Source organism: Mustela erminea, chromosome 5 (assembly GCF_009829155.1).
Source record: "Mustela erminea isolate mMusErm1 chromosome 5, mMusErm1.Pri, whole genome shotgun sequence".
Classification (NCBI taxonomy): Eukaryota; Metazoa; Chordata; class Mammalia; order Carnivora; family Mustelidae; genus Mustela; species Mustela erminea.
In genome coordinates this window covers 51913833-51937607 of record NC_045618.1, presented here as the reverse complement: position 1 = coordinate 51937607, position 23775 = coordinate 51913833, and the positions used below count along the sequence as shown (strand labels likewise).

Here is a 23775-nt window from a genome sequence, read left to right as displayed (position 1 = left end):
TGAAATACATGTATTTGATTATACTTACATAAAATACCTCACAAAGGATACAAAAGAAACTGTTAATGCTATTCCTGGGGAGGGGAATTAGGTGGCCTAGGAGACTTCATGATACATGCTTTGATCCCTTTTTAATTTTGAACCATGTGAATTTATTATTTTCAAAAAATAACATAACAATAAAACTTGAGAATTACAAGGATTATGAGAAGTCTACAACCATCTATTACCACATTTCATTCCACGTTATTTCTTTCACATCTTGTACCTGGAAGAATAATGAACACCTACATTGTATTCAAACTGATATAGATCAAGGAGGAAAATGGGAACACTGAAGGTCACGAGGCAAAACGTTTTTATAAGAAGAAAGATATCCAAAATAAATGTAGTGCTTACTTCTAGAAGGTATCTTACATTTATTATAATACCAGCCTTCCTACAGTTTGATTTTCCAAAGGGGAGCCTCATCATGGTTTACTGACTCACCCAAGGTCCCTGGAGGAGTAACCTGTGGTGCTAGTATTTGATAGGCTTGTCCTGAGCTAAGACCCCTGATTTTTCTTTAGTGTATCTTAGGCTTTTTAGGGTACCCTCACTACAGTTTTTATATTTTGATGAACAAAGCTCTTTAATTCCAGGAAATCAAGTGTATCAATCTTTTCTCTTATAATCAGTGACTTTTGTCATAAGAAACCCCCCTTCCTTACCTCAAGGTCCAAATGGAGACTTGTTAAGCTTGTTCAGTGCTTGGCCCCACTCCTGACCCAAAGTCATCACATTCCCCCCCTCCCCCTTCCTCATACTCTGCTGTTCTTCAAAAAGGGGCGGGGGAGAGTAGTCTGAATTAGGTTATGAGGCCCCTCAGCCAGGGTACCTCACCTCAGCCATTGAACTCACTTTGCTGGCCGTGAGTCTGTTCCAAGCTCCGGCTAAGGAGGCATCCGCCAGGCCCTTCCGCAGGGGGTTGGGTCCATGGCATCTCCTGCCCAGTCTGCCCTCGCGCGGAGCCCCGTTCTCTGGGAACTCACCTCCCCGAAATCAGGGAGGACCCTGTTAGGGCCGCTCTATGGCCCTAGTCTCAGACCTTCCCAGGGGACATGGGGTAAGAGTGACACAAGGCACTCAGCTCGTGGCCCCACCGATGAGCTTCCCTCCGCCCTATGGGAAACGGTGGCCCCACCGAGCATTTATAAGGCTCCCGCATCTAAAGACATTTTACAATTATGGTGACTTCCCACAACGCGTAGCAACATGCAAATATCGCGGAGAGTACCGCCCCTGTCCCAAGCACGCGTCTTCTCAGCACGCACGCACGCGCGCTATGTTCCCGCCCTGTGACTCCAGGCGGGTATTTCCAGGGGCGGGTTTGCTGACAGGAGCGTTCAGGCTTCATGGCTGCCAGACGGCGGGGGACGCGCAGCAACGGGGTCGGAGGTTCGGTGCACATTGTAGGGGGCGAATACTGGGGGGCGGGGAGTCTGAAGAGGAGCGGGGCCCTCTGCTCTAGCTCCACCCCTTCCGTCACCCCCTGACCCGTCCTTGGCTATCACGCTAGTTTAGGTGCTGAACTTTTTAAACTTCAGTTTTCAGAGCTTTTCGGATTACAGAATTGTGTATAAGAGCTTGTGGACCTGCAGTAACTAACACAGTGCCAGCACTATTTTAAATACTTAATGTCATCTAATTGAAAATATTTATTTATTAATATTTATTTATTAATAATATTTATTAAGATGCATCATTATTTTATGTATCACTAAGAAAGGAAAAAAAATGCTTCCAGTTAAAACGTGATTCATTGTTTATATGTCATCCATTGTAAGATGCAGCCCAGTTTCAAAGATAGTAAAATTCAGGTCTTAGAATTGAGGAGTATTACACTCTCTCTGTGTTATGTTCTTATGTGCATCCATCCTACAATTGTGTAGGTCCATCCTACAAATTAGGTGCTATTGTTGCCCTCCTCTGGATTTTACAGTTGGGGCGACTGAGGTACAAAGAGATGAAGTAAATTCTACAAGTTTCCACAGCTGGAAGAGACCCAGCTAGGCTCTAAACTAGAGACAGATTCCAGAGCACTCTGTTAACCATTATCTCATACCACGTTGGGTAGTTTGAAGATAGGTATTGGTAAAGTTTGGGGATGCAAGTAAACAGAGATAAACAGTCTATATGACACTCATGCCTCAGGCTATGAGCTCACAAGAGCCCTGGGGCTCCATCTTATTTTATCTTATTCTATTTTAATTTGGCTAGAATAGCAATTTAGGATGTGATTTCTCAGACTATTGCCAAGAACACTGGTATGGCAGTTACTATTTCTTTGTAAATTTACAAAACCATCTTAAGCCTTTTCCTTAAAAAGATGATGTTTTTTTCAAAGTAGGATTGTGTTCAGTGGATACTCATTCTTTCTTTTGGTTCTTTGCCTATTTATGCACATGGCCTCTGTAGCATTAGATGAAGCTGGACGAGTTCATAATGGCAACACAGCTATAGAAGACCCTCTGCCTGCAAAGAAAACTCGAAGATGCCAGAGGCAGGGGGTGAAAAAGGAGCCTGTGAATGGAGGAGAGGCCAATAATAACAAAACAGAAGACAAGCAAGGTCAGCTTCAAGTGGTAGGCCAGAGAGGACATGGACTAGCAGGATTGCCTATGGGAGGGGTGAGGACAAAGGATGCCTTGTTCTTTCAAATCTTACTTCTTCCTTTCTTAAAGATATGATTAATTTTCTATCCTTTGGGCATACCACAATACAAATCTCCTTTCTTGGAATCTTCAGTTTCATGTAATTTAGACAGATTGAGACCTGGACAGATCAGGATTGCTTGGGATGGGCAAAGTTCATTATGACATGATAGTTATTTTTTATTCCCATACAAGTAGCTGTAGTATATATCTCCTCCCTCAGAGTCCGTGAAGACCTTGCTGTTAAAGGGCAAAGCTCCCGTGGATCCTGAGTGCACAGCCAAGGTGGGAAAGGTAAGAGATTCCTTTGCCCATCAATTTCTCAGAGAGCAGTTGTTCTTTTGCTACTGGGATTCCTGTCTGGAACGCTACTAGTATTCATTTTAGGAATCCTCCAAAACGCTACTAATGATTAATTTTCTCAAAGATTAAGAGATGGGGGTGCTGGAGTTTGGGGTTAATAATCAGGATTTTTTTTAACTTCTGGGGTTATCATCAGCTTTCCGCACCTCATTCTCTTTCTCAGGTAGCAAATTATACCATTATCAAGGATGATGAAACATCTTTGTTCTCATGAGAAACTGTGCTGTGGTATGGCATGAGTTACGAATGTGAAAAGGATTTGAAGAATACAGAAGAAAGGCTTCCTCTGGAGCAAGTTTCCTTTAAGTGTTAGAATCATTTGTTTTTCTGTAATTACAAAAAAAGCCAACATGTTTTTATTATAGGAATAATAGGTTATATGTAAAAGAACATGCTTTTGCAGTTCTTTCTTGGAAGGTAGATATTGGTGGCGCTGGAGAATGACACCTTGAGACAGAAGAAAATTTAGAGCATTACTAAGGCTCTCATGAGGACTGAGACTACACTAATGTCAATGTTTTCCTTCTCTCTCTAAGGCCCATGTGTACTGTGAAGGGAATGATGTCTATGATGTCATGCTAAATCAGGTAAGGGGAGGAGCTGTTCTATGTATGGGAATTTTTTTCTTGGTAATTACAGATGAGCATGTCTCAATGCCCAGATCTTTAATTCTTAAGTCCCTGATATTAGCCTTATAGTAGCTTTTTCCTTACAGCAGTTACTAGTACCTGTGACCAAGGAAGACATCAATTTATGTGGCTTCCATTTGTAAACCTGTCTCATGTTCGGTGTTTCTCTTATCATAGACCAATCTTCAGTTTAACAACAACAAGTACTATTTGATTCAGCTGTTAGAAGATGATGCCCAGAGGCACTTCAGCGTTTGGATGAGATGGGGCCGAGGTAATGACTCTTATTATTGGTTTTCTCATTTGTCATTCAGAAAGCCAGAGACAGCTTAGTGAGTAACCAGAAGATCCTCTGGGTTTAAATTGGTGGAAAGGAGGCTTTATAACCTAGGAGGGGCTCGCAAAAGGGAAATTGCAAGCATCTTCATTAATAAGTTCCCACTGGAAAAACTAAGAGCAGCCTGTTGAGGCAGGGAAGTGTCCTGCAGTTGGTCTGCTAATGCTGTTCAGGAACTGTGGCAGTTAGCAGGTAACTAATACCAACAGGATCAGTCCGCTTGACCCATTCACCTTTCCCTCTCCCCTTCCTGCCTATTTGTCAGATGCTTAAGTGGGGAGACTTTGAGAAAATTCTTCTTGGATTGGGAGGCAGGAAACCATCTTATGTGTGGAATTTATTTTGCAGTTGGGAAAATGGGGCAGCACAGCTTGGTGGCTTGCTCAGGGGACCTCAACAAAGCCAAGGAAATCTTTCAGAAGAAGTGAGTTCTAAGAAATGAGTATCAAAAAATACCATTCTTTTTCTTCCATGTATCTTCTTTAAGAATTTATAAGAAGTGTGATTTGGCCTCAATGTTAATGTGTTTCCACTGTGACATTCTATGAATAGAATACCAAACTGCATCCTTAGTTAGTGATTACATCACCTGGAACCTTGAAATTAACTAAAAACAGGGGCGCCTGGGTGGCTCCGTGGGTTCAAGCCTCTGCCTTCGGCTCAGGTCATGGTCCCAGGGTTCTGGGATTGAGCCCCGCATCAGGCTCTCTGCTCCACAGGGAGCCTGCTTCCTCCCCTCTCTCTCCGCCAGCCTCTCTGCCTACTTGTGATCTCTCTGTCTGTGTCAAATAAATAATAAAATCTTTAAAAAAAAAAAAGTACTTAAAAAAAGAAATTAACTAAAAACAGAAGAATCTAATATATTTAGCATATGACCAACCATTAAGGAAATTTGGGAAAAGTGGGTAGGATGCGAATATTCAGTTAGAGCTTTAAAAATTCTTTCACTATGATATAGAGACAGAACTTTCTGGTCTCTGGGAATCTTTCAGAGAAAGAACTCAGAAAGGGATCTTTTGTCTAAAACTCAAAGGCTTTTGTGGTATTTTGGGGCCTTTGGGAAACTCAAGAGTCCTTTTTTTCCATTTTTTATTCCCATTGACTCTAGAGCCTTTTTTTCTTTTTTTCATTTAGGGTCCTAATTTAGAATCCAGGATTTTTGGGAATTCAGATATAAGAGTTGTAAGAAATAGTTGGGAGGAAAAAAAAGAAATGGTTTGGAGATGTTCTAAGGAAACAATTATAAGCCCATTCCTAGTAGTAAGAGTTTTCTTACTTGTAAGATTTTTTATAAGACTTTTCTCACCATTGTGGATCCCACAGATTCCTTGACAAAACAAAAAACAATTGGGAGGACCGTGAGAAGTTTGAGAAGGTGCCTGGAAAATATGATATGCTAGAAATGGACTATACCACCAATACACAGGTAAACTCCAGCTGTACATTTGGGGAGAAAACTGCTTCCTCTGAACCAAGGTGAAGTCTAGCAGAATGGCTTAGATCAGGTCCCAGACTAGAACAGATCAGACAAGAACTGAGTCTTGCTATTTCCCACCTAAGCAAAGGAAACAGTTCCCTCAGGGGTAACTTTCACGGATCTTTGTAATCTTGAAAGGACTGTAGATTAAAGGTAGAATATGCTTTCTAGTCTCGTTATTTAATATGGTTCTTTTAAAATCTTTGGTCCTATTTCCAGAAGTTTAATGTATGGATTGAGAGAGGAGTAATATATAGTCACACCATGAAATAGCATTTAAAGTTGTCTTCACTTCTGGTTATACACCACATTTAAAAAAATTAATTTCAACAAGTTGAGTTGGAACCAGGATGCTGAAAACTGTCACAGTATCTGAGAAATTTAAAAATCTTAAGTCTTTTTAAGATGAGAAGATCTGAGACCTAATGGCTATCATAACATACTTAAACATAACAACTCATTAGGGGAGCCTTTTAGACTTGTTCTGGGAGTTTAACTGTGGGAGGCATAGGGAAGAGTAGAAGGTAGAATCACATCAAGTACTCTAACCAGGTTAAAAATGGGATGAGCCTGTGTTCAAGCAGAAGCTGATTGGTGTTCACCTGCCAGGGGTACTGTAGAGCCAGCCCTTGCAGGGACCTTAAAATAGATCCTTCCAGATTTTGTAATTCTCTTTTTTTCCATTGTAGAGTGAAGAAGAATCAAAAGGGGACTCTCTTAAATCCCCTTTGAAACCAGAATCACAGCTAGATCTTCGTGTGCAGGAGCTGATAGAGTTGATCTGTAATGTCCAGGCCATGGAAGAAACGATGGTAGAAATGAAATACGACACCAAGAAAGCCCCACTGGGTAGGACTTCAGATTCTTTTTTTTTTAGGACTTCAGATTCTATCCCACATTCTCTCTTTGTATTTCCTAGTTCCTTTAATAGGATATTTCATCACCTTCATGATTTAAAGCTTGTCGATACTGTGAATGAAAGAAAGGAGATCTGGGGTGAGAGGTAGTGTTGGGTAGGAGACACTGTTTTGAGAGCTGAAAGGTGGGAGTCTTTGTCGATTAGGCACATGAATACTCTTTTCAGGATAGGACCCTAGTTGTGAGTTCTGATGATCTCTGGATGGGCCTGCAGGGAAGCTGACAGTGGCACAAATCAAGGCAGGCTACCAGTCTCTAAAGAAGATTGAGGACTGTATTCGGGCTGGTCAGCATGGACGAGCTCTCATGGAAGCTTGCAATGAATTCTACACCAGGATCCCACATGACTTTGGGTAAGTCCTGTGCTGTTACACTTCTCTTTGGTCTTCTACCTACCTATATCCATCTACATCACTCAACAGTAACTATAATCTTTTTACTCTCATTTCTAATGAAATGATCATCTTAGATAGATACAGAGCCAAAATGATTTATAGATAGCCTGTGTAGTCCACTTACAAGTTTGGGATGCCATCTCCTGACCTGATTATAACCATATTTTCTGACGGAGTAGAAATTACCAAGAAAAGTAGGCCTAGATATCCAGCCAACAAGTAAAATAGCTTCAGGTGTGAAACTCCCTATTCCCTATTCAAATGACAGTAGGTATAGAAAATACATTTTATCTTTGTTGATTCTATATTCTGGTACTTTTTCTGTTTTTATTCTTTTCTTTCTTTATAGCACTCTATGACCTAAAAATAACCCTGAGTGGCCAGCAGGTCTACTTCTGTTTCTAGACAGGACTGTATCCAAGCTGTTACTTTTTGATGTTGATATATCTTATTTAAAAAATAAGATTTGGGTATTATCGCTAACAAGAAATAACAAGGGTTGGAGAGGATGTGGAGGAAAAGGAACTCTTGTATACTACTGATAGAACTGTAAATTAGCACAGCTACTATAGGAAACAGTATGGAGATTCTTCAAAGAATTAAGAGTGGAACTACCATATGACCACACCATACCACTTCTGGATATTTATCTGAAAAATATGAAGACACGAATTCAAAAAGATATGCATCCCTGTGTTCACTGTAGCATCATTTACAATAGCCAAGATATGGAAACAACCTGTGTGTTCATTACAGATGAATGGATAAAGAAGAAGTGGTGTATATATATACACAATGGAATACTACTCAGTTATAAAAAAAGAGTGAAATCTTGCCATTTGCACATGGTTGGATGGATCTTGATGGTATTATGCTAAGCAAAATAAGCCAACAGAGAAAAACAAATACCATATGACTTAATTCATATAGATTCTAAAAAAAAAAAAAATTAATAGATACAAAGAACAGACAGAGGAAAGGGGTTGGGGGTGGGTGAAATGGGTGAAGGGGGCTGCTATAAGGTGAGGGATAGTAACTGAACTTGCAGTGATGACTTTAAAATTACAAAGCTGTACATCTGAAATGTATTAAGGGAACCCATAAAAAATAATTTCATTTCTAGTCCCAGATGTCAGAATCTATACAGTGTGTGTGTTTTATCTTTAGTCTGTTACTTTTAGTCATATGCCTTTGGCCACCCTCAGGGAACTGATTATGGATTATATCTCTGTCCTTAGACTCCGTACCCCTCCATTAATCCGAACAGAGAAAGAACTGTCAGACAAAGTACAATTACTAGAGGTGAGACGTGTGAATTGGGAAGTATTACTCTGTGGTTCCAAGTCCCTACACATTGATCCTATATCTCATCTTGTCAGGCTTTGGGAGACATTGAAATTGCCATTAAGCTGGTGAAGACAGAGCTGCAAAGCCCAGAACACCCATTGGACCAACACTATAGAAAACTGCATTGTGCCCTGCACCCTCTAGACCATGAAAGTTATGAGTTCAAAGTAAGAAAAATGATCATTTATTTTCCTACTTGTAAGACTCATGCTCCTTACCCCATTGTTCTGTGACTACTCTGGTTAAGAATGAACTTTTGTTTGTTTGTTTTTTTTTTTTTGGAGAGCAGCAAGCATGGTTTATTGAGTGATAATACTAAGCTCCCAAAGGAGGGGACCCAAGAGGGTTGTCCAAGAGCAAACTTTTGTATAGAGCAGAATTTCAGTTTACCAGGAATTAGGGAAAGTAGAGCTCTTTCTCACTGTCTTGTGAGACCATTAGGGAGCAGAAAGTCTCTGATTTTTACCAGAAGCCCTGAGGTTCTTCAGTTTGGTCTGGTCTCTTGTAGATTCCACACCAGCCATTTCTTTCATTTCTTCTCACAGGTGATTTCCCAGTACCTGCAGTCTACTCATGCTCCCACACACAGGGACTATACCATGACCTTGCTGGATGTGTTTGAAGTGGAGAAGGAGGGTGAGAAAGAAGCCTTCAGAGAGGACCTTCATAACAGGTCTCAGTTTAGCTTTGGGTTTGGGAAGACATTGCTTTGCCAGAAGTGCAGTTATGGAACTTCTGGAAAATGTGAGAAAATGGCTTTTTTATCCTTATGGCCTATCTCTGCTGGAGAGCAACAGAGTACAATAATAATACTTGTTCTCTAGGATGCTGCTATGGCATGGTTCCAGACTTAGTAACTGGGTGGGAATCCTGAGCCATGGGCTTCGAATTGCCCCACCTGAGGCTCCCATCACAGGTTACATGGTGAGTAGAATCCTGGAAGGAGGCACAAGGGTAAAGGATACAATAATTTTCTTAGTCCTTTCCCCCCCCTCCCTTTTTTCTTCTAGATTAGGATTCCATAGTACCCTTCCCAAGAAGTAAACCAGCTCACTGATAACCCTGACTTTTTTTTCTTTTTTCACACCATAACATTTCTTACTATGTCCCTCTTTCTTTAAATTCCTAAAGATATCCTTTCTACCCCCTCAGAAAGCAGAGACTCACGAATACACCTGCTTCTCTGGAAAAGAATTGCAAAGGGAAATGGAGAAAGGTCTATATTGTGTTTAAGATCATGAAGCACAGGGTCAGTGGTACAGGCCTTCTTGCTAACACAGCGGGTTAAGCAGCTGACCTTCAAGTTTGTTTATATATTTCAGTTTGGGAAAGGAATCTACTTCGCCGACATGTCTTCTAAGAGTGCCAATTACTGCTTTGCTTCTCGAGTGAAGGATACTGGACTACTGCTTTTATCAGAGGTGAGATGAACATATTTATGATCTCTAGTTTATTATTAGTTCCTGTTTTTCCAGAGAGAAAAGTTTGATTCCGAACCAAGAGGTTCACCTGGGAGAACTTGAAAGGGGAGCCAAGGGCAATTTCCATTCCATTCCTGTGCAGGAGGAGGGGAAGAAAGTAGTGATGGGATTTTCTGTTTGGACTTAGAGCCATCCAGTTCTCAGGAAGATGTGGGTGTTTAAAGATCTTTTTGCTCTGCAGGTCGCTTTAGGTCAGTGTAATGAGCTATTAGAGGCCAATCCTGAGGCAGAAAGATTACTTCAGGGCAAACATAGCACCAAGGGACTAGGCAAGATGGCTCCCAGTCCTGCCTCCTTCATCACCCTGTGAGTACTCAGAGCCTGTAAAGCCAGAAGACTTCTTTTGGCCAGATAAGACTCTACTTTCGGGGTGCCTGGGTGGCTCAGTGGGTTAAACCTCTGCCTTCACTCAGGTCATGATCTCAGGGTCCTGGGATCAAGCCCCACATCAAGCTCTCTGCTCAGCAGGGAGCCTGCTTCCGCCTCTATCTCTATGCCTGTCTCTCTGCCTATCTGTGATCTCTATCAAATAAATAAATAGTTAAAAAAAAAAAAGACTCTCTACTTTCTATATTCCAGCTTCTCAGAGGCAGATATTGACACGCTTTTTTTTTCATTTGGCAGGAATGGGAGTATGGTACCCTTAGGACCAGCAAGTGACACAGGAGTTCTGAATCCAGATGGTTATACCCTCAACTACAATGAATTTATTGTCTATAACCCCAACCAGGTCCGTATGCGATACCTGCTAAAGGTTCGGTTTAATTTCCTGCAACTGTGGTGAATATTAAATAAACTAGATAAGGTCTGATCTTCAAACAAGAAAATAAGCAGTGTTGTACTCTTGAATTTTCTGATCTTTTATGTAATAAAAATGGCACAAATCTACCACTGGCTTCTTTGGGCTTTATTTCTCCAACCACGTATTTTCTTCTCATGTTCATACTTCTTCATCTTCAGGACAGGAAGTACACATTGCTCTATGTATCCCATAGCTAGCTGCAAGTTACTCAGGATCCTGTTCCTAACAGCAGAATAACCTCTGTGCCTTGAAGGACACTAATGGTGACTGATGCTTTTCCCCATTTAAGTAAATTTTTCTGCAACGTGGAGTTTGTTGGGTATTACTATTAGAAGGGTAGAGACTGGGCACCTGGATGGCCCAGTTGGTTCAGCAACTGCCTTTGGCTCAGGTCATGATCCCCGATCTCCTGGGATTTAGTCCTTCATTGGTCTCCCAGCTCCACAGGGAATCTGCTTCTCCCTCTAAGCTTTTCCCTTCTCATGCTCTCTCTCACTGTCTCTCTCTCAAATAAGTAAAAAAAAAATCTTAAAAAAAAAAAGGGGGGGGGGGTTGAAACAACTGCAGACCAGGTCTCCCACCACTTATCCTAGGACTCAGCAGATGTCCAAAAATCTGCAAGCACTTAGAGGACTTGTCACTTAAGTCTAAATACATCTCAGGGAGGAAAGGAGAGGAATTAGAATGAGTTTTGAGCTGCCTGCTCCACCTAAGAAGTACCAAAGTCCACGTCAGACCAAAGACTTCCTGATTATTCATAAACACATGCAACACAAATATATGTACATAGATACATGCACACTTACACACACATAACACATACTTACTGAGATAACAGTGAAGGTTATTTAAATGAAAACAGTAGCCTGTAACTTTTTAGAGACCAGATTACCAATATCTATCTAAGTTTAAAATATACATACCCTTTGACCTAAAAACTACAGACGTACATGTTTGTATAGATGAAGTCAGTGCAGCATTGTCATATGCAAAAGATCCCTAGATAAGGAACTAGTTAAACATACTCACTCACTGAAATACTGTGCTGCTGTTAAAACTAGACTATACACACCTCCAAAAAGTAGAAGAGAATACTTCCCACCTCATTCCATGATGCAATATGAAACCAAAATCTGGTAAAGATACCACCAGGAAAGAAAACTCTAGACCAATGTCCTTTAAGAATACAGATGTGTGGGGTACCTGGGTGGCTTAATGGGTTAAAGCCTCTGCCTTCAGCTTGGGTCATGATCCTGGGGTTCTGGAAGGTTCTGGGATGGAGCCCTGCATCTGGCTCTCTGCTCAGGGGGGAACCTACTTCCTCTCTCTCTGCCTGCCTCTCTACCTACTTGGATCTCTGTCAAATAAATAAATTAAAAAAAAAAATACAGATGTGCAATAAAATGCTACCAAGCCTAAACCAGTAAAGTAAAAAGAATTCTACACCATGACAAAGAGATTTATTAAAGGAATATGAGGTTGGTTCAATATATGAAAATCATATGACTATCTTAGGACATATGTAGGACAAAAGTCATATGACTATCTTATTAGATGCAGAAAAGGCATGTGGCTAAATCTAGCACCCTTTCATGATAAACATTCAGCAAAGAATGGAAGGGAACTTCAACCTGAAAAAGGACATCTATGAAAAACCCACAGAAAGATTGAAATAGATGAATGACTCCATACATACTGGAATGACTCCATACATTCTGGAAAGAAATGATAAATAATCCTTCCAAAAGGATTTCAATTAACATAGAAGGCTCGAAGGAAATAGAAAATCATTAGAAATGGGGTGCTGAGTGGTTCAGTCAGTTGAGCATCTGACTCTTGATTTCAGCTCAGAAGCCTACTTGGAATTTTCTCTCTCCTCCCTCTGCCACTGTCCCCCTGCACCCTCCCCCAAACGCCCCCAACACACTCTTTCTAAAAAAAAAAAAAAAAATCACAGTAATAATTGCTATAGTCAGGATCAACGGACGGATGCTAAAATTAGTGGAACAGGATAACTTTCATAGTTTCAAAAACCTACTTCAAGATTTACTGATTACTATGGTGATTTTAACATAGGAGCATAAATTCTTTGGTAATTCTCCCTCCAGGAGGTTTAGTCTCTCTCCTTTTAAGTGGGGGCTGGGTTTAATGACTTGCTTCTAACAGAGAATGGAAAAATAACAGTAAAAGAAAAATAAAGTGATCAAAATTGGGACACCTGGGTGGTTCAGTCAGTTGAGCATCTGCCTTTGGCTCACTTCATGATCCCAGGGTCCTGGGATTAAGCCCCATTTGGGGCTCCCTGCTCAGCGAAGAGCCTGCTTCTCCCTCTCCCTCTGCCATCCCCGGACTCCCCCACAACTGTGCTCTCTGACTCTTATCTCTCGTCAAATAAATACAATAAAATCTTTAAAAACAAACAAACAAACAAAAAAAAACTCAAAATGTTTAAACTATCTAAATTAGGGGCACCTGGGTGGCTCAGTCATTAAGCAGCTGCCCTCAACTCAGGTCATGATCCCAGGGTCCTGGGATTGAGCTTTGTATTGGGCTCTCTGCTCAGAGGGAAGCCCGCTTCTCCCTCTATCACTCCTCCTGCTTGTGTTCCCTCTCTTGCCGTCTCTCTGTGTCAAATAAATAAATAAATAAAATCTTAAAAATAAAATAAAATAAAATAAATTACCTAAATTAATTTTCCCTTCAACTCCCTTGGGCACATGTTTACAGTTACCCAGAGTCTCTTATTGTCACTCATAGCAATTATACTATGACCTTGCTGTACACCTATAAGGTAAGAAAGACAAAAATACCTCAGGCGGGCCTGGCCAACAAGGCTGAGTCTACTGAGCAAAGGTCAAGTTAGCCTTTTCTTAACTTTCTCCATCCCCATCCTCCAGCCTTGGATGGGGTGCTTTTGTAGAATTTTTAGAGCTTGGAAGACAGACGTCTAGGGCTTCCTCCTGTCCTTGGCCCATGCTCTCAGGAGAGCAAAAAGCAAAAGACTGAAACCAGCAACTTTCAGGATGATGCTGTGCCATGGTTCTCTGTAGCATTTCTGGGTAGTATTATAAATAATAAATTTCAAATAACCTTAATTTAGATTCTGGTCACAAGGTATGTGGAGGAGGTGGTCTAGAAGGTACTTTTAGAGCCCTTGCATGAGACACATGAGAGAAGATAGAAGCATGACCCATGATTAAAACATCAGTTGATGGAATTTCTTATATCTTTATCCTCCAGCTGAGGGAGACCATGGGGCACTAGTAGAAATAAGGGGAAAGTCTCTCAGATGATCTGTCCACAAAAACCTGGAATCAGGGCAAAGTAAGAACAAAACTCAGTACCCCTCAACTCCCCAGTTCCTCAAAATTAATTTCTTTCTCTCTCTCTTTTTTTTTTTAAGATTTTATTTATTTATTTGAGAGAGAGAGAGAGTGAGAGAGAGCATGAGAGGGGAGGTCAGAGGGAGAAGCAGACTCCCATGGAGCTGGGAGCTCAATATGGGGCTTGATCCCAGGTACTCCGGGATCATGACCTGAGCTAAAGAGAGTCGCTTAACCAACTGAGCCACCCAGGCACCCGTCAAAACTCATTTCTAATCAGAGTGCAGTGATAGTTCTCTGAGAAAACCCTACCAACTTAGAACAAAATCTTGTAAGCCTGGCTTCTCATATACGAATCCTTGAGCTTTGGGACATAGAAGACCTTGAACTTTTCCCTAACTCTTAGAAAGAGTCTCAGGAAACTTCCTCTCCCATAAGATAAAACTATAGGAAAACAAGGTTTTAGAACTTAAAAGGATCACAGTCCATGGTGAGTCCATGGGTAGGATTGTTCCATCTCTCCATTTGTTTTAATCTTCATGAACTTCAATTTGAGAGCTACACTTTTGGGGTTTCTTCCAAGAATGCAAATTACTATTACTGACAAATATGTGCAAGTCAAGTGGCTGCTGCTGCCTAGTCAGTGGCTGTGAAAGCCAGGAGTCCCATTCCACTCAGCGGCCTAGCTTCTCACTTCTCATCTGGGCAGTCAGTTCCGCACAGAAGAGGCAGCTTCTGTGGGAGGAACATAATGTTTCTCTCTAAATGCCCTGACTGGGGGGCACTTTCAACTCACTCCTCCTTTTCTTAATCTTTCTTGACTGAGATGTCTTCAGCTCTCTGTTCAAACTAAGTGCCGGCCAACATCACTCATTCCTCCCCCTGCCAGGAACGGCATCTCAGGACCCTCGGACCAGCAAGTGACACAAGACTTCTAAAGCCTGATTTCAAAGAATATCTATGAAAGAACTGGTTCCCTTTCTTGCAGTTCTAGTAAGGACTAATGTTAAATCAGGACATCCATATTCCTCTGATCCACATCCACATGAGAACACAGGCAGACTGCACTGGAGATTTTCTGACACTTTATTTTAAAAATTGAATCAAGAAAGGAGCCACTGGTGTCTTCCGGCTTTGCATCTCAAGCACAAGTGGGTGGGGCATCTTTACTCCCAGGAGAGAAAGTACACGTTGCCCAGTGTGTCTCCCACTGCAAGCTTCAGGGTAGAGTCGGGGCCCAGCCAAGGTTCCAGGCAGCTCACAGCCGCTTCACACTGGAATAGACCCAGCTACAAAGAGGAACAAAAGATGGGGAGGTGAAGGATACAAGCCTAGGGCCTCCTTACTAACTCATTTTTCTCTCACATTAATGCCTTTTATTTAGAAATAGGTTAGTTGCACATGATAGCAAGGATAGAAGAAAACAGAATTTTGATCTTTTGTACATTCTTTGCCCAAGTTTTCCCTCTGTGATGTTCTTTTAGCCCTCCTTGCACACATACACACTTACCAGCTGCATACTGGGTCTCTCCCACAGCTTAACATCTCTGTCCTTTGAAGCTGTCACCAGCAACCCAGGCAGGACATGGAGGGCTGTGACCGAGCCCGAGTGAATCTTGGAGGGGAAGGAGAAGTGATGTGCTGAGCTTTCAGTGGGCCTCCCTTTGCCAAGGAAGCATCCACCTGTCAGACAGAAGGCCTCCTCCCCTCTATTTGTGACCCATGCCTCTAACTCACCTTTCTACGCTGCTGAGTCCTCAGCTGTGAGGGTGGGGACCAGCTATCTGTGCTGCTGTCTTGCACAGATGGGGCCGTCTCTGGAGTTGGGGTTTCAGGCATTTCTGTTTTCTGCCAGAGGTTGCTTGTCTCCCATTCTCCTTCAGGGGTGCACTTGGCGAGTTTCCACAGCAACCCATCAGAGCTGGCACACAAAAATGAGGACTCTGCCATTTCAAGGACAGAGGTTAGAGCTAGGTTTCTGGCTTCATAGGACCCACCGTCACCTACAAGGCATCTCCAGACCCGTGGGTCCTCCCATCCCACTCACCAGATTCCGGTTTGGCTTGGGTTACCAACACGTAGGTCCCAGTAGGATTCTCCAGGTTTGGCTCAAACTCGAGGCTCTCTTGAAACTCTCCTGACTCCTTTTGCCTCTGTGAAAGGATGGCTCATTTTGTTCAGCCTACTCATAGCACTTGACACTATACAGCCAAAGCAACTGTTTTAGGCTCTGGGCTAGTCAGCACTTTTTTTTTTTTTTTTTTTTTTAAGATTTTATTTACTTATTTGTCAGAGAGAGAGCACAAGCAGGCAGAGGGGCAGGCAGAGGGAGAGAGAGAAGCAGGCTCTCCTCTGGACAAGAAGCCCAATTCGGGACTTGATCGCAGGATCCTGGGATCATGACCTGAACCGAAGTCAGCAGCTTCACTGACTGAGCCACTCAGGCATCCCTGGTCAGGACTTTCTTAACTGTGATTTAGACATCGTAAAGAGCGTGAACGCTTTTTTTTTTTTTTTTTTAAGATTTTATTTATTTATTGTGTGAGAGCAAGACAGAGAGAGAAAACACACAAGCAGTGGGAGCAGCAGGCAGAGAAAGAAGCAGGCTCCCCACTGAGCAAGGAGCCAAGGACTCCATCCCAGGATCCCAGGATCATGACCACAGCCGTAGGCAGAGCCTTAACCAACTGAGCCAGCCAGGCATCCCTAAGTGCACGAATCTTAAATGTACATCTCAAGGAACTTCTGCATATGTATACATCCGTGCAATCATTGCCCAAGTCAACATGTAGAACATTTCCGTCACCCTAGAAACTTGCCTTCGTGACCCTTCCCAGTCAATACCAGAGCTAACAATATTCTGAGTTTTGTCACCGTAAATTAGTTCCATTTGTTCTTTAACTTTATGTGAATGAAAGCATGTAGTATGTACTCTTTTGTGTCTGACTTCTTTCACCCGATGTCATGTCTATGAGATATGTCTGTATTGTTCCAGACACTAGTACTCACAGTGACAAGACAAGAGAGACATGAGAAAAAAAGCAATTAAGAAAACTCCTACATTGATGGTTTCCTGTGATTTTTTTTTTTTTAAACACTGGAATCCTTTTTTGTATCAGTAAAATATTACAGGGAAGCTGAAACCCACTATAGAACGCTCTGAAGTAGAGCCACTCCAGTTGAAGGAAGAGAGGGGAATTTGGAACCAATGCCTTTACCCTCCTCTTATCCTCAACCATGGCCCCAAGGTTTTAAAAGTGTTGGTCGTGGACAAATGTTTTAACACACTCAAATCAGACTTACTAAGAGATAAAGGCCTCTAGTTTCCAGTGACTGCAGGACAAACACACCATAGTCCTGATGGGTGGACAACAACATAGCACCTTCCGAATAGCGGCAGCTCCTGGTTTATAAGAAAGAAAGAGGCTGAACCCATGAACATCTCTCTGTAAGACCCCAGGGTTTTGTTCTAAGTTAGACCCAAGTTCAGGGTAACCACTAACCCACTTTTCCTTTTTCTGTAGCCTGAGCGGAAACAGCTTTTTGAATCCTACCAGATTTCAGAAGGAGCCTCCCCTGGTTTCATGCACTGTAACCGCAAACCCGCATCGGCCAAGATGAGGGAGTGACCGTCTGGAGCTAGGGCCACACCTGTCAGGAACCCTAAGTCCTCCTGCAGAACTCGGTTCAGGTGAAGACTGCAACTCAAAAAAGGTACAAGGACAAAGAGAGACCCTATTTTAGTTCACCTCTCTCAGGCTCCTTGGCTCCCCATGAATTCCTCAGGAGAGAAGTACAGAATGCGATCAATTACTTTCCCTACAAATTCTCTTCCTCTTTGTGTTTTTCTTATATCAGTATTCATCATCACCATCCCCTTACCTGCTCAAATGAGGCATCTCTTGGCTTCTTGTCTCTTCCTTCCCTCCTGACCTCCAACTGATTAATAAGCACTGTGGATTCTACTTGCCAATACCTGCCTAAATCTCTATCCCTCCTTCTCATCCCACTGTCTGGCTCGGGGCCCACACTATGTCTTCCCTGGACTAGAGCAACTGCTGTGAAGGTGGCCTCTCTGCCTGTAGTATCTCTCTACTACTACCCATCTTGCATAATGCCACTGGAGTCCTCTTCCTAAACTGCAGCTAACTATTCTCAAAATCCTTGACACTGTGCCCTCTACAGCCTTCCCCCAGTTTATCTTTTCAATCCAATTCCCCAAACCCCCCACCAGCACTCTCCCCAAGAACCCAACGTCTCAGCTGTGCCAGAATATACCATGCACTCTCATGCCTCCTTGCCTTTTGTTAATACTACTGAAACACCATTTCCTTCCCTTAAGGGTCCAGAGAACTCCTACTCACCCTTAAAGCCCAACCTCAAATAGCAACTCTTTTGTAAACTATAAATTTCTCAAATTCTGGGAATTATAGATCTCTTCCTTATAGCACTAATCACTCTGCCTGTTGCCGGTGGTTGACTTCAGTGCATATTCCTCTACTGTGCTTCCTAAATTAAAAGGTAATTTCAATCTGGTTCACACAGCCTGGCTCAGAGCTTAGCCTAAAGTAGACACTTGATAACTATTTAAGTTGACATGAAGGGGAGCCAAAACAATTTCCCAAGGACTTTTTCCCACTTACTAACATCCTATTGACCTAGTTCAGAAGTAGGGGTGGAGTGATTTGCACAAAATCTATAAGGAGACCATCGACATATCACATTGACCCAGCTGCCCCATCTCACCTGAAATTTCTGGATGTTGAACCCTCCTGCAGGTCCACGTGCCACTCACTGACCTTTTCATTAGCACTGAGAACAATCAAGGTATGTGCCGAGTACCACACCAGAGCATTGATGTGGCCTGGAGCCTGGGGAGCATGACATGTTCATCTCAGTATTCCTGAAGAGCCAGGGTTAACCCTCATTCCCTCCCAGCCACCTACGCACACCAGTACATGTACAGCTGGGGCAGAAGTCACACAGACAAGCACCGAGGTTGATCCAATTCACCTGTGCTGTGGCCACAGCCTTAGCTTCATGCCACAAAGTTAGTTCCCCAGTTCGATTCCCAGATGCTGCCACAGAACCATCGGGGGCCCAGGCCACAGCAGTGATGGCTACAGGACTCCTGGGTGTGTATGTGTCATCTGGAGAAGGAAGTAGGTGATGCATTAGAAGCTGGACCACTCCTGGGACACAAGGAGATATCAGGCCACCCTTGACCTTCATGGTCCCACTAACACACCCCTCTCTATACTGCCTCTCTCCATGCCTTCTCACCTGCTTCCTCGGGTACCTGCCAGAGCCGTACAGAACCATCCTCTGAGGTGGTCAACAGGAGGCCTGAGGTGTCTGAAACTGCAGCTGCACTGATTGGGCCACTGTGTCCCAGGAGCGTGTGTGTCTGAAACACCTAGGAGGAAAGGACGGAGGTGGGAAAGCAGGGGCTCAGCGTCATAGTTGTCCTGCTCTGCCCTCTCCACTCCATCCACCCCAGTCCTTTCAGGGAACTCACCAAGAGCGGATGCCACAACCGTGTGGCCCCATCCAGTCCAACAGTCACCACTAGAAGCTCTGACCCAGGCTGCCCAGCTGAGAAGGCACAGAGATGAAGTCAGAAGAAGGGGAAAAGCAGGGGGGAAGGGAGGAAAAGGGAACTGGCATTTCCTTACCTGCCCGGGGCTCGAGGGCAGCCGCACAGTGGCTGATAGGTCCTGAGTGAGCAGGGATGCTCGTCAGCTCCACACCCTGATGGTCCCACACTTTCAGTGTTCCATCTCGGCCCACAGACACCACATGTTCTTCCTATTCCAGAGCACAGGATCAGACCAGAATCGCACCGAGCAGGACGAGAGGAGTATGCCTCCTACCACAGAGGTGAGGGCTGAGGACTAAAGGCCTAGGAGATGTCCAAGAGTGTGGAGAACTTGGGGACACAGGCTGGGTGGCTCAGGACTGCAATCCTGCACACAGTTCAGACACTGAGCTGCCCTCTTCCTCCCCTCACACCAACCCTCCATCTCAATACCCTCATCCTGCTCTAATTCAGGCCCGAGTATCTCATTCTTTATACTTCTTTTGCCTTTGAGATTAGATACCCAATGCACCCATCTCCCAAAGCCTCCTTAGCCTTCCCAGGGCCCCCAGTGAGTTCTCTGCCACCTCCTCACCACGGCCACCACGGCGCTCACGGCACTCTGATGACCTAGGAAGTGGCCAAGCTGCTGTTGCTGTCCTGGGTCCCACAGCCCCACAGAGCCATCACTGGAGCAGGAGACCTGCACAGTCAGAGGTCAGAGGAGTGGGATTAGCAGCATGCCTCCAGCATTTTTGTACATTGACAACGCGGGCACAGGGTGGGGTGGGCATTAAGGTTGGTGATTAAGAACATTGGCTGTGCTGGGTTCAGTTCCAAGGTCCACCATCCTTTACTTTGTGACCTGTGGCAAGTTCGTCTCTCTGCGCCTTGGGATTGTCATCCAGTCAACAAGGATAGTAACAGTGTCACTATTTGCTGTGACTGCTGCGGGGCTGATGTACCTGCACCTACACGAAGGGCTGCCTGGTACGTACTGAACACTGAATACATAGTGGCTGTTGTCCCTGTTATTCACAAAATGTCAGTCAACAAACCAGACAAAGGTGAACAGCCTGCAATACCAAGGAAAGATGCAGCTGCCCAGCAGGCAGGGGCAGAGAGCAGTCTGTGACAATTCTAGTCAACTGATTCTCACTCCTTTCTCATCTCTTCCTGAGAACAAGTGTGGGAACTGTGCATGGGAAAACTAGGCTTCACCAACCTTAAATGCATAATCTTAGGGGTTTGTTTTTGTTTTTGTTTTTTGCCTTAGGACCAAAGAAAATACAGCAGTATCCTCTCACTGCAGGGATAGGTACCCTAAGCCTTTGGGGAGACAGTTCTGTGTTCTTATTAAGAATCAGGGCTCTCTTATGATTAGTGCTTCAGCCTCATCACTTATACGACCTTGAAATGTTCTTTAATCTATCTGAGCTCAAGATCCTCATCTGTGAAATAGAGATAGTACTGTCTACTTCACACGGAGTTGTAAAGACTAAATGAGGCAAGATGTATGAAGAGCTTAGTTCAATTCCTGGCACATACTTGCTCAATAAATGTCAGCTATTACTATTATTATAAACAGGTGTTGGAAGCAGGATGACTTGGGCCATGTGGTCCTCCCCCAGGAACCCTGCTGGGCTCTGTCCCACCCCCACCCCTTCCCTTACCAGTAGGTTGTCTCTGGTCCAGGCACAGCCAGTGACCCAGTCACGGTGACAGGCAGAGAAGGAGCAAATCAGAACAGGGGCTCTGGGCATCCGCACATCCCAGCAGAAGAGATTCTGGATAGGTCCCAAGACAGGGAGCAGTCAGGACCAGAGGAGGGAGTTAGGAACATCAGGGCCATTTCCGGCAAGAAAGTTTAAAGGAGTAGGGAATATTAGGGAAGGGGTGGTAGAAAGAGGTGGCCTAGGGGGTGTGGTAAAGCAAAATGCCTCGGGAGCCATGGGAAATGGACTGTTGAGGAGTCCAAGACTCAGAGGGGCTGTGGGCTCAAGGAGGGAGCCCGCGGCTCACCCGGTCCCTGCCCCCGGTAGCCAGCCTGCCTCCATCGGTGCTGAAGCTACAACAGCTCACAGGACCCTCATGTTTCCGGAGCTCAGTGTCACGGGGAAAGTCTTCTACTGTCTGTGCCAGTGTCAGCAACTGCCTTGGCCAGAGCCGCACTGTGAAATCTTCTGCATTGGAAAGAGGGAGAAAGAAAGATTCCCTGAAAGAGGACGTGAGACAGGACCCCAAAGACAAAGGCAAGCATGCTGGATGAGGGTGATGTCCAATGGCAGTGAGTCACAGGCTATGGAGTACCCGAGTGACAAGGGTCAGTCATTGTATGAGGTCACAAGACAGGAACACCAGGCACTCCCAACTCTGGCTCTTCAGCTGCCCAACTCCATGCTACACCTCGGACCCTCCTCTTCTCCTCTTCCACTATCACTTGGACCAAGTCTCCTACCTGGAGAGGACTAAGACCATTCTACATTTTCACCTCAACATCTCTCTCCTCCTCCTAAGGGAAACCCATCCCCATACACAGCAAAGTCTGAGACCCCTGGGCAGAAACTCAGAGGATTCCAGCAATTAACAGAGGTCCCAGAATCAGGGTTAGAAAACAAGAAGAAACAGTGTAGGTTGATGATGCAAGAGAAGTGCATTTACAAGTACTTTGAAAGTTTTAAAGATAATTATATGTGTGTGTGTGTGTGTTTCCTATACACATACACATATAAATTGAGGGAAGGCACAAGCATATTTGAAAGGAAGCTGCCCAATGCCCAGCAGTACCTGAGGCAGAAGCCAAGAGTTCTTTGGAGGTGGCCAGCCCCAACACGGGCTTCTGGTACCTGGACAAGAGCCAGAGGGACTGAAGGGAACCTCCTTTCAGAGTCCAGCCTTGCAGGGACCCATCTTCTGCACCACTCACCAACACCTCAGGGCTTAGCCAGACCAGTGCAGACACTGCCACATCTACTGCCTGACACTGAGCCCCCTGGGAACCTGGAGTATGAGGAAAAAGCAGAGTGAGACACTGGGAAAGGGAATTCAGGGTGGGGAGGTTCTTTCCAAAGGCTCGAACACCCCATCCCCTCTCTCTTCAGCACCTGAAGCAATTTTGTAGATCCTGATGCCATCTGCTCGGTACCCAACGGCCACCTGATCACCATCCAGGCTGAGAGCCACAGAGAGGGCAGGAGAGAGAGAAAGGGAACCCAGGCACCCCCGGGGCTGACCCAGAGATCCAGACCACACCTGAACCTGAGGGCCAAGAACAGGACTTAAAGATACAACACTTCTACCCCCAGAGCAAGAGCCAGCCCCATTAAAGTCCTCCTCCTCCCTAAAGGGCTCCCCTCTCAGAAAGCAGCCCATGCATACACTGCACCCCTCTCCCTGTAGCTTGCACCAGCGAAGCCCCTCCACAGTGTCCCCAACAAAGGCTCCACCCTCACCCAAATACCCCTGCCCTCCCCCCTCCTCCTAACCCACCACCAGCCTCTGCCACCTGACCTTGCCATCCTCTCCGGCCGTCAGTAACTGGCGCCCAGCGCGCAGGAAGAGGGCAGCAGCCACAATGCCGTGGTGGGCCGGGAAGACAGCGAGCCGGGCCCCCTCATGCCAGGACCACAGTTCTACCGTGCTGTCCAGCCGACCCACAGCCACAACCCGCCCAGGCGCATTGAACACCAAGGTACGGACAGAGGCTCCTGGGGCTCCCAGTTCCTACCCAAGGAAGTAGAAACAGAAATGTGGGGACCTGCCCTCAAAACAAGCCCAAAGTGAAACAGAATGTGGATGTCCATAATCCCGTATCTTCCACTCCTGCCCTCTTGGCCTTCCTGCCCCAGAGCTACGCAGGAATTCTCACCTTGGCAGCTTTGAGCCCGTCCACATGGAAGAAGCTGAAGCTGCCAGCCCAGCTGCCCACAGCCATCACCTGCCCCTCTGGGTGGAAAGCAACGCAGTTCAGAGGCCGGGGACATGTGTGCTGGAAGGCCAGCTGCCCACGGACTGTGTCCCACAGCTGAAGGAGAAAGAAAGGGAGAAAACTAGGTGCTGAGTACAGATACCTAAGCCTCTCAAGCCCAGAGGCCATCTTGTCCAGCCCCCTGCCCTCAGCCTCCCCCAGGCACCAGGAAAAGTCTCCCCCAGGCCAAGCCACACTAAGAGAACAACTTGCGGGGATGACTTGCATTTAGGGCCACTTTGACTACCACTGCCCCTTGGTCATTACCTTTAGGCATCCCCCTAGACACACGGTGGCCAGCAGCCGACGGTCTGGGCTTAGGCAGCAGCCAGTGATTTGATACTGGTGAGCACTGGTCTGGAGCACCCTAGCCCAGGGAGACAAAGTTAGGCTTCTGGGAGCCCCTGGCCTCCCTCCTCTTTCTCCTGCCCTGAGGGCTTCTGACAATCAGGGAAGACTCTCACT

General features: G+C 44.8%; 2 protein-coding genes across 5 annotated transcripts in view; one reads left to right on the top strand and one right to left on the bottom strand.

The window, feature by feature from the left end:
- Positions 1-1299: 1299 nt before the first annotated feature.
- PARP2 (poly(ADP-ribose) polymerase 2) lies at positions 1300-10551 on the top strand. Of its 2 annotated transcripts, XM_032343156.1 has the most exons (16): positions 1300-1437; positions 2458-2610; positions 2917-2987; positions 3593-3643; positions 3863-3959; positions 4371-4446; positions 5346-5448; positions 6189-6348; positions 6632-6770; positions 8051-8114; positions 8192-8326; positions 8705-8832; positions 8984-9083; positions 9482-9580; positions 9822-9946; positions 10265-10551. In XM_032343156.1, exons 1-16 carry the CDS (start codon positions 1395-1397, stop codon positions 10422-10424), a joined length of 1704 nt encoding a protein of 567 aa, XP_032199047.1. In that variant the 5' UTR covers positions 1300-1394; the 3' UTR covers positions 10425-10551. The 2 variants fall into 2 exon arrangements, with proteins under 2 accessions (XP_032199047.1, XP_032199048.1); XM_032343157.1 differs by lacking the exons at positions 1300-1437; positions 2458-2610; positions 2917-2987 and adding an exon at positions 2999-3364.
- A 4277-nt stretch (positions 10552-14828) lies between these two features.
- Positions 14829-23775, bottom strand: part of TEP1 (telomerase associated protein 1) — a 38277-nt gene continuing 29330 nt past the window's right edge. The window contains exons 37-55 of one of the 3 annotated variants that reach the window (XM_032343154.1): positions 23578-23677; positions 23212-23367; positions 22854-23066; positions 22448-22601; positions 22131-22343; positions 21366-21526; positions 21017-21130; positions 19939-20046; positions 19441-19573; positions 19284-19360; positions 19049-19181; positions 18779-18915; positions 18512-18636; positions 17320-17463; positions 17069-17168; positions 15813-15918; positions 15503-15708; positions 15276-15380; positions 14829-15054 (exon numbers count right to left, since the gene is read on the bottom strand). In XM_032343154.1, the coding sequence (XP_032199045.1) occupies positions 14932-15054; positions 15276-15380; positions 15503-15708; positions 15813-15918; positions 17069-17168; positions 17320-17463; positions 18512-18636; positions 18779-18915; positions 19049-19181; positions 19284-19360; positions 19441-19573; positions 19939-20046; positions 21017-21130; positions 21366-21526; positions 22131-22343; positions 22448-22601; positions 22854-23066; positions 23212-23367; positions 23578-23677 (2608 nt within the window). In that variant the 3' untranslated portion in view covers positions 14829-14931. Of the gene's footprint in view, positions 15055-15275; positions 15381-15502; positions 15709-15812; positions 15919-17068; positions 17169-17319; positions 17464-18511; positions 18637-18717; positions 18916-19048; positions 19182-19283; positions 19361-19440; positions 19574-19938; positions 20047-21016; positions 21131-21365; positions 21527-22130; positions 22344-22447; positions 22602-22853; positions 23067-23211; positions 23368-23577; positions 23678-23775 lie in introns of those variants that run through there. The other 2 variants (XR_004285756.1, XM_032343155.1) reach the window with 2 other exon arrangements.

Bases quoted from the DNA above. Each gene is read 5' to 3' on its own strand.
- PARP2 (XM_032343156.1), top strand. From the start codon at position 1,395: ATGGCTGCCAGACGGCGGGGGACGCGCAGCAACGGGGTCGGAG. The intron at 2,988-3,592 runs GTAAGAGATTCC...TCTCTCTCTAAG, and splicing joins GCACAGCCAAGGTGGGAAAG to GCCCATGTGTACTGTGAAGG. The intron at 6,349-6,631 runs GTAGGACTTCAG...ATGGGCCTGCAG, and splicing joins CACCAAGAAAGCCCCACTGG to GGAAGCTGACAGTGGCACAA.